We start from the raw sequence: 10,753 nt of genomic DNA, 5'->3' as shown, positions 1-10,753 counted from the left end.
ATGCTGACCCAACGAACCCAAAAAACGTTGAACCGTATAAGATTCATTGACATCGAGGAAAAGGAACTCAACATTTATATGCTGACGTGTTATTTGTTCTAAAATTGGTAAGCGAAAATAGTCAAAGTACGAACCACTGCGCCGATGTACCGGCCATCGTACGATATGACGTCATTGGATCACGTGACGAACCGGATGCGCGCGGACAATTCAAAATCGATCGATGTACAATTAAATTTTTCAGTCCTCTTTTTTTCGTAAAACCATTAAAACACACGTAAAAAGAGTTATAATAAAATTATATTTCAACAAATTAAATTTAATAATTGGGTGAGTCATCAATTTCGGGCTGCAAGAAACTCTAGTAACACAACACGTGTTTTTTGACGCACCTTAACCCCCTATTTAAACGATCCATTCTCGAATTTAGCTACTAGTTCAGTCATTCGTATTCGAACGAATAGAGCGCGCTGTTAAACATTGTTTTTGCAATACAGAGAGAAAAGGAAAATTTAGAAAAGGGAGTGTGACATTTCAATTTTTGCATACTTTTCGGTTTGTTGTGATTGTGACGTGTCCAAATATTAATTAGAAATTAATAAATTGTTCTCAGTTTAATATAAATTTATGTCGACGTGATTCTACACACACGGTGAAAAGAAATAAATCGGTCAACAAAATAAAAAAGAGAAATGTTAGGTAAGATTATTTCCGTCCTATTTATTTTCCTTTTCTATTAGCAACAGTAGAGAACGTCAAAATTAACACGTAGACATAAGTTGTTGAGGTTATGTATGTTACCATTCCGTCATCTTCTACGTTTTATTCGCAGATATTCAACAACAAAACGGCGAAGCTCCACACAAAATCATGTCGAGGAAACGTACAAGAAGTCGTTCCGAAGAAAATATCAACACAAAAATTCAACCCCTTATGATGGTACGTAATTAGAAATCGATTCATTTTATTTTTTAATTACGTTTTTTTCCGGGAAGTTTTATTTTTACAATTCCGACGTTATTATATAAGTTTGTTGCTTGTCGTTGGGGGTTAATTTCTATTTTCGGCTGGTTTTTATGTTGTTTCCTGTGTTTATATATTTTTTAATCACAATTCTTATAAACCGGTTATTTATTACAAAACTAACGTGATTTCTATACCTGCATTTGGCCTGTTTCTTTTTCGTGGAAGATGAATGGGATAGAACTATGACTAATCAATTATTTAATTATTTATATTGAGGTTATGTTATTCCATGTTTAAAAATAGTATTTCTATTTTATCTCATTATTGGCGCCTTCATTTTATTATTAAGAAAAATAATTCAAATAAAATTAGGTAATCTCTCATTAAGATAATCAACTGCCATATAAAAACGACATTTCTAATTAATATAATAAAGTATTATTGATACTTTTTAGATTATAAAATAACTTAAACTTTATTTTTTAAATCTAAATAATGACATTTTAAACTCAAAAATGATATTGTTGATGACGAAATAGTATTTATCTCTTTGTAAAGAAATAAGACGTCAATTTAATTCTTTTTAGGTTATGTGTGACATTTCTAACCTAAATATGACATTTATAAGGGGCTAATGACGTTTTAAATGACAACTTTTCATTTTGTAACATAAAAATGATATTTTAAACATCAAAATGGCACTTTGAAACTTAAACATTCAATTTTAATCAAAATATTTATATTTTAAACGTTCTTATTACATCAAAATGGTAATTTCTAATTTAAATATGACATTTATAGGTTTGACTGATGACGTTTTAAATGACAACTTGTCAGTTTGTATCATAAAAATGATATTTTAAACATCAAAATGGAACTTTGAAACTTAAACAGTACTTTTTTAATCAAAATAATGATATTTTAACGTTCGAATTAATTTTTAGAGCAATTGAAATAATATTTTTGGTGACGAAATAATGTTTATCTCTTTATAAAGAAATAAGACATCAATTTAATTCCTTTTAGGTTATGTGTGACATTTCTAACCTAAATATGACATTAATAAGTTGGGGCTAATGACGTTTTAAATGACAACTTGTCACTTTGAACATAAAAATGATATTTTAAACATCAAAATAACACTTTGAAACTTAAACATTACATTTTTAATCAAAATATTTATATTTTAAACGTTCTAATTACATCAAAATGGTAATTTCTAATTTAAATATGACATTTATAGGTTTGACTGATGACGTTTTAAATGACAACTTGTCACTTTGTATCATAAAAATGATATTTTAAACATCAAAATGGAACTTTGAAACTTAAACAGTACTTTTTTAATCAAAATAATGATATTTTAATGTTCGAATTACTTTTTAGAGCAATTGAAATAATATTTTTGGTGACGAAATAATGATTATCTCTTTCTAAAGAAATAAGTCGTCAATTTAATTCCTTTTAGGTTATGTGTGACATTTCTAACCTAAATATGACATTTATAAATTGGGGCTAATGACGTTTTAAATGATAACTTGTCACTTTGGACATAAAAATGATATTTTAAACATCAAAGTGGAACTTTGAAACTTAAACATTACATTTTTAATCAAAATATTTATATTTTAAACGTTCTTATTACATCAAAATGGTAATTTCTAATTTAAATATGACATTTATAGGTTTGACTGATGACGTTTTAAATGACAACTTGTCACTTTGTATCATAAAAATGATATTTTAAACATCAAAATGGAACTTTGAAACTTAAACATTACATTTTTAATCAAAATAATGATATTTTAACGTTCGAGTTACTTTTTAGAGTAATTGAAATAATATTTTTGGTGACGAAATAATGTTTTATCTTTTTATAAAGAAATAAGACATCAATTTAATTCCTTTTAGGTTATGTGTGACATTTCTAACCTAAATATGACATTCATAAGTTAGGGCTAATGACGTTTTAAATGACAACTTGTCACTTTGAACATAAAAATGATATTTTAAACATCAAAATGGCACTTTTAAATTTAAACATTACATTTTTAATCAAAATATTTATATTTTAAACGTTCTAATTACATCAAAATGGTAATTTCTAATTTAAATATGACATTTATAGGTTTGACTGATGACGTTTTAAATGACAACATGTCACTTTGAACATAAAAATGATATTTTAAACATCAAAATGGAAGTTTGAAACTCACACATTACATTTTTAATCTAAATAATGATATTTTAAACGTTCTAATTACTTTTTACAACTTAAAGATAACATTTTTGGTGACGAAATAATGTTTTTCTATGTTCCTAATGAAATAGCAACAACAAATTGATACTTTTTAGTTTAAATGTGACATTTCTTGATCATATAATGCAATTTAAATCATCAAAATGGTAATTTCTAACTTAAATATAATGTTTATAAGTTTGACTAATGACGTTTTAAATGACAACTTGTCACTTTGTAACATAAAAATCATGTTTTAAACATCAAAATGGCACTTTGAAACTTAAACATTACATATTTAATCAAAATAATGATATTTTAAACGTTCTAATTACTTTTTACAACTTAAAAATAACATTTTTGGTGACGAAATAATGTTTTTCTATGTTCCTAATGAAATAGCAACAACAAATTGATACTTTTTAGTTTAAATGTGACATTTCTCACACATTTAATGTCATTTAAATCATCAAAATGGTAATTTCTAACTTAAATATGACGTTTATAAGTTTGACTAATGACGTTTTAAATGACAACTTGTCACTTTGTAACAAAAATAATGTTTTAAACATCAAAATTGCACTTTGAAAGTTAAACATTACATTTTTAATCAAAATAATGATATTTTAAATGTTCTAATTGCTTATTACAACTTAGAAATAATATTTTTGGGGTCGAAATAATGTTTTTCTATGTTCCTAATAAAATAGCAACATAAAATTGGTACTTTTTAGTTTTAATGTGACATTTCTAACCTATGTAATGTCATTTAAATCATCAAAATGGTAATTTCTAACTTCCATATGACAGTATAAGTTGGGGCTAATGACGTTTTAAATGACAGCTTGTCACTTTGTAAGATAATTGTGAATATTTCAAATAATTATTAATTTATTTTAAAGTTTGTAATGTACAGGGTGATTCTTAACTTTTACGCATCAACTTTAGGGTTTATTTCGCATAACAAATAATGGCTAATATGGAGAAAAATGTAGCAAAAGTTCTTTAGTTTTCTTGATATCAGAGAAATTTACTTTCAAATCCGGAATACATAGAACATTTAAAACTAACATCACAGCAAGTGTTGGAAGTTATTTCCCATATTTTCTCTGATATCTAGAAAACTAAAAATCTTTTACTACAATTTTTGCACCTATTAGCCATTATTTGTCTCGAAGAATAAATATCCAAGTTTATGCGTATTGGTTAAAAATCACCCTTTATATTAACAACAGTCTTATTAACTAAATTGAATGCAAAATAATCCAGTTTTCCAAATAAAATAATCACAATAATAACAAATGATTCGAAATTCACGCCATAAAATTGAGTATACAGTTGAGCAAAAGTGATTAAGTTTAGGTTGGTATCCAAACTTTCAAAATTTTACCAATATCTCGAAACGATTTACCTTCTGAATATAGCTTCACCGCGAGTTTTCTTATTTCTAAAGTTGTTTCTCTTCGTAATGTGACCATTGTCAAGCAATAATTCTCGAAATTATGAAAATTAATTTTAAACTTTAATGCTGTGGGATCAATGACAGCCAGCGGCGTTGGAACTATGCAGCTTATTGAGGAAAATATGACAAAATCTAGTTATTTGGATATTTTAAAACGTAATTTATGTCAAAGCTTTCAAACAAGATAATGATCCTAAACATACATCATATCTTGTGAAGGAATGGTTATTATACAATACTTCAAAACAACTAAAAACACTTATGTTATTTTAATTTGAATATTTTTTAGTAAGAAAGTATTATTACTCTACTGTCCGAGTTTCGTGTGGAGCCATTGTATAAAATTAATTATGTTAATATTTTTTTTCGTTTATATACATACTTCTTAACATGAGACGTCAATGTGACGTAACAATCTTACGATACATTTTTATTTATTGGTTGTTTATAAATGATTATTGTTCAAGGTTAAAAAAATTGAGAAGAAAAGAACACCTGTTGTTTCTGTATATTTTTATACTTAATTTTTTTGTTGTAACGTGAGCTGGTGATTTTGTTAATAAGTTTCTTGCATCACGATTTTTTTTTTCTATTTGAGTTTAAATTAACTCGTTTCGATGCCGTCGCGTCGCGAAAATTAAAAGAAAAGTTGTTGGCAGTGAGTGAAGAAAATAACAAAAAATGTCCTTTTTTAATGAATTTTCTGTGTTCTCCTTTTTTTGATTAAAAGAAAGGACATTCAACAAGGTAAAGTAAAATTATTAATCATTTTAAAAGTTAGTAACGCTTATTTTTATTTTCTTGGCGTATCCTAGAATCTTTTCATCTTCTATTATTTGATTTTTTTTGTATTATTAGCAAAATTTTAGTTACTTGTAGATGTATTTTGTGTTATAAAAAAAACAAACATGTTACAATCAACAATTTTTTAAATATTCATCAATTTGAAGATTTTATTATAAATTTTTTCGTATCTACTTTTTACAAAGTAGTACTCTGTTTAATTTAACCAAAGCAATATTTATTCTAATTTCACTCTTCAAATAAAAGTTGCTTCAAATGAAACTTACGAAATTGTTTCAATATTTGTTTCTATTTATAACGGTGTTTTCTGATTTTCCATCATAATCGTATGATACCTCGTACTTTTACGATTATAGTAAAGATAAAATCGTAATTCGTTGTGGCACCATTCAGATTTTTTTGACTAAAAATCTTAACCATCGAGATCTACAAGATAAGATAATCGAAAAAATGCAATCGTACCACCTTTTCAAGCGATAAATTTGTTTAAAACGTTTATTATTGCGTCATATTTTTTTATTTTTATGTTTCGACTGCAATTTCCAACAGTAAATAAATAAGTGATTACGGGGAATTCAAGAGAATTTAAAATCTCATAGTTTTAAAGTCCGAGGATGATTGGATTTTCTAATTTTAGAAGTTGTATAATAGAATCGAAATACATAGTTGTATTTTTTATATCTTGTAACAGTTTTAAGTATTTATCAGTTAATGCATGTATGTAATGCTAAAGTTTAGCTTTGTATTTTTAGCATGCTTCAACTTAGTGCACTTTCGAAAAGAAGCTTTCTTTTCGAAACAATTTATTCATAAATAATATTTTTGAATTAATTATTTGATTCGTTGTGCCATCTATGATTAATTCGATGCAAATTAAGCTTAAACGATTTTGTACTAGATGGCGGTACTTTTTTAAATTTATTACCTGTCAAGTGTCAATTCAAATGTTGACTTAAAAGAAAGTTCGTTTGCTATTTTGTAATTGTTGATTTTGTGAAGAAAAGTTTTCAAGTCACGGTACGTATTTCTAGTCCTACTGCCAGCCGGCTCCTTTCAGTGATGACGAAGCTGCCGTAAGGGCTCGCGAAGAATGCGATTACACACAAAAAATCACCTACGAACAGGCGCTGAATGGGGAGGCCCCCAGGCCAGTGCGCGTTTATGCAGATGGGGCCTACGATCTCTTTCATCAGGGCCATGCCCGCCAGCTTCGGCAGGCCAAAAACGCCTTCCCTAACATCTATTTGATAGTCGGAGGTAGATTTTCTTTATTTTTTTTTATTTCTTTTTACCCCGATTTTGACCAAATTTTTAAGTAAACATAATAAATGTTTATCACAAGATGATTTTGATTGTTATTTAACATAATTTAATATAATTTTATTAATTATAAATTATAACATTATCATTGACAAGTAGTAAGTGGCGACATCTATTACTTAGATTTTATACTAACTTAATTTTAACCGCCAAAATTTGAATTCTCCACAAATTTATTTTATTTACTTAAAATTTAATCAAAATCGGATTTTAATTACGTTTTAAATAGTAAGTACAAATATTACAATTTTAATTTTATATAATCCCCCCTATATTTCTTTGTAGTTTGCAATGATGAGCTATTACATAAAATGAAAGGCCGTACTGTAATGGACGAAGATGAACGTTATAATTCAGTAAAACATTGTCGTTACGTCGACGAAGTCCTCCGTAACGCACCTTGGGAGCATAGCGAGGAATTTTTAACCGAAAATAAAATAGATTTCGTCGCACACGATGATATTCCATACAGTTCTGAAACAACCGATGATATTTATGGCCCGTTAAAAGCGAAAGGAATGTTTTTGCCAACAACACGTACTGAGGGAGTTTCCACGTCGGATATCGTAGCTCGGATCGTTCGTGATTACGATATTTATATAAGAAGAAATTTGCAAAGGGGTTATTCAGCGAAGGAGTTGAATATTTCTTATTTGAAAGAGAAAAAGTACAAGTTTCAAAATAAAATGCACGAGTTGAAAGATAAAAGTAAAAGGGTTATTGATTCGATTGGGGAAAGGAGGGATGATTTGATTAATAAATGGGAAGAAAAATCGAAAGAGCTGGTTGAAAATTTTAAATTATTATTCGAACCGGCCAAGTTAAGAACGATTTTTAGCGAGAGTCGTGATAAGCTATTGAAGGCGCTTACTCCGCCTGGTTCACCAACGGAAAGTGCAAGTACAAGCAGTGAGGATGTTGAGGAAGAAATTGATGAACCTCCACGGAAATTAAGAAGAATTTATTAAAGATAAATGAAAACAAAAATCAGTACAAATTAATTTCATAACATCACAAATATTAGTACAACTACGTTTTTTAATCTTTTTATTGAGTACTTAATAAGACTGCTGTTCTTCTTGTGATAGCAACTTCTCTATCTTTTTAATTTTATTTTTTTAATGACCTATATTCTATTTCTCTCACACTGCCTTACAGCTTGAGATTCATTATAAGTTTTAGAGAGGAGGTAGGGGAAATTTTCAGTTTTAATTCTTATCTCTAGTTTTGCATCTCAATGATAGATGTCTCTTAACTTTTTTTTTAGCACGTTTTATTCTCTTCAAAGACAGTTTTTTTATATATACAAATATTATCCTTGTTTTATTTTATATTATATAAGTTATTGTTATATATTGTTTTTATTTTTAGTTTGTATTCTAAAAGTGAACGTGGTTGCCTATTCTTTTATATTTATCATATATATACTATCTCCTATATCACTGACTCCCTATCTAAGCAATGAGTGGCGAGCGTTTCCATCAAAAGCAGACGGAATGATATATGTTTTGTCTTTGTCGTGCCCCCATGTCGCGAACGCGCTTGCGCGAATCGTAAATTTTAAAGAGTTTGAAGTGTTTCGCGCGTATTTTATGCAGCTTTGAAATGTAATTATTGTAGATAATTGACTTTAGTTATAAATTATCGTAGATGCATCAAATAAATTAGAATATATGTACTTTTGTGTGAAATTGACGTTGAATATTGCTTTAAATATCAACTTTATGTAGGTTGTTCATTAAACATTATATTCTTTAAAATTAAATTAATACATATATACATAGTAATTATTAAAAATGTGTACCAAAATATAGTTATTAATTTTTAACATAATTTGTGAGTTCACGCCCTTTAATGAAGTTGTTACATTAATTAAAGTTATAAAATATGTACTTAGGGTACTTACTATTTAATGTACATAATATTCTATCATAAAATTTTCATCATATCGATGTAATTATTAATTAAATTTTTAAGAAAAATGTTTCAAGAAAAGGAGGGCTTTGAATTCTTTTTTATTACACTGAGATCTTTCCTTCTACCTGCTCAACCAATTTTTAGGCCCCAAAAATATCTCCCCTACTCTTTTTCTTTTTTATTTTACTTTTAACAAATTTTCTTCACTTTCTTAACAAATAATAATTACATTTTAAATTGCTTAGTCCTAAAATATGTTAATAATTATGTTATTATACACATGAAACCTATAATATACATAACTAAATATTTAGATTTTAGGTTATGTTTATGTCAAACATTTATTTGGTGTTTTATAAACATCAAGGTCATCAGCTGCTATTAATTTTTAATTCACCGTCCAATAAGATAAAAGCGTACTCACCACGTGTTCACGCATGTCTCTTGAGTAGACGGGGGCACGACAGAGACAGATATATATATATCTGTACTCTAGTGTTTACACTCTTTTGCTGCCTTAGTCAGCGATATAGGAGATAGTATATATATGATATTTATCCTATTAATTTATGTAAAAAAATGATTTGGGATATTTACTTGATATTAACATAATAATTAATATTCTTGAAAAAAATTGTTTTCTTGCTTATCGACTGATGTTTTTTATTCCTTTAATTCATTGTAAATTAAATGTTGTCGTTGATATTTAACATATTTAACAATTTATTAAATTAATTAGGATTATGGTGTAACTATATCTAATAAAAATGTAAAAATGATTTAATTTAATATTTTTTCTTTAAATCCTAAAATGCTATAAAAATCTTAAACAATTATTAATTACTGTATCCCTCAATCCTAATGCATATTTATTTTAGTATAATTTTTTCTGAGCGTTTATAACCGTTATAATTTATGAAGTGTTGTGCGTGTTTCAACATGTTTATTCTCACTCCATCATTATGGCAAAAAGAAAGCACTTTGTCGTTGAAGAGTACTCAGGTGCTAAATTAACTAAAATTTACACTCTATTAGCTGTTCTGGTAATAAAAAAAACTTTGAAGACAGGAGACAAATACTACCTATACTATACTAATAAATGCTTGCAGAAGATAGATATTGTCTATAGAAGGTTAGTTATTCCTGCCAACAGACTAAAAATTTTTTGCAGAATACTAATATTGCTTGCAGAAGACTAAATATTGGCGACAGAAGACTAAAAATTGGTTGCAGAATACTAATATTGCTTGCAGAAGACAAAATATTGGCGACAGAAGACTAAAAACTCCTTGCGGTAAACAAATACTACCTATACAATACTAAAAAATGCTTGCAGAAGATAGATATTGTCTATAGAAGGTTAGTTATTATTGGTAGACTAGAAATTGGTTGCAGAATACTAATATTGCTTGTAGAAGACTAAATACTGCCGACAGAAGACTAAAAACTCCTTGCGAAAGACTAATACTGTCTATACAATACTAGAAACTGCTTTAAAAGATAGATATTGTCTATAAATGGCTGGGTACTGCTACCAACAGACTAGGAATTGGTTACAGGATACTAATATTGCTTGTAGAATACTAAATGTTGCCGACAGAAGACTAAAAACTCCTTGCGGAAAACAAATACTACCTACACAATACTAAAAAATGCTTGCAGAAGATAGATATTGTCTATAGAAGGTTAGTTATTGCTACCAATAGACTACACATTGATTGAAGAATACTAATACTGCTTGTAGAAGACTGAATACTGCCGACAGAAGATTAAAAACTTTTTGAGAGAGACTAATACTACCTATACAATACTAGAAACTGCTTTAAAAGATAGATATTGTCTATAAAAGGCAAGGTACTGCTACCAACAGACTAGAAATTGGTTGCAGAATACAAATATTGCTTGTAGAAGACCAAATACTGCCGCCAGAAGACTAAAAACTCCTTGCGGAAAACAAATACTACCTGTACAATACTAAAAAATGCTTGCAGAAGATAGATATTGTCTATAGACGGTTAATTATTGCTACTAATAGACTACACATT

At 27.9% G+C, this 10,753-nt stretch overlaps 1 protein-coding gene and 1 long non-coding RNA gene across 3 annotated transcripts; one reads left to right on the top strand and one right to left on the bottom strand.

Moving 5' to 3' along the window:
• Positions 1–179: 179 nt before the first annotated feature.
• On the top strand, positions 180–9,487 carry LOC111419981 (choline-phosphate cytidylyltransferase A-like). The gene is made up of 4 exons (XM_071196282.1): positions 180–699; positions 833–939; positions 6,503–6,728; positions 7,077–9,487. The coding sequence occupies exons 1-4, from the start codon at positions 693–695 to the stop codon at positions 7,757–7,759; spliced, it is 1,023 nt and encodes a 340-aa protein (XP_071052383.1). The 5' UTR covers positions 180–692; the 3' UTR covers positions 7,760–9,487.
• LOC139429909 (uncharacterized) lies at positions 701–1,349 on the bottom strand. 2 transcript variants are annotated; one of them, XR_011640503.1, is made up of 2 exons: positions 1,148–1,349; positions 701–1,086 (listed from the first exon to the last, which is right to left on the bottom strand). It is a non-coding gene; the product is annotated as an uncharacterized lncRNA (long non-coding RNA). The 2 variants fall into 2 exon arrangements; XR_011640502.1 differs by having other exon boundaries at positions 1,161–1,349.
• Positions 9,488–10,753: the final 1,266 nt, after the last annotated feature.

Source organism: Onthophagus taurus, chromosome 6 (assembly GCF_036711975.1).
Source record: "Onthophagus taurus isolate NC chromosome 6, IU_Otau_3.0, whole genome shotgun sequence".
NCBI classification, from domain to species: Eukaryota; Metazoa; Arthropoda; class Insecta; order Coleoptera; family Scarabaeidae; genus Onthophagus; species Onthophagus taurus.
This window is presented reverse-complemented; position numbering and strand designations above follow the sequence as displayed.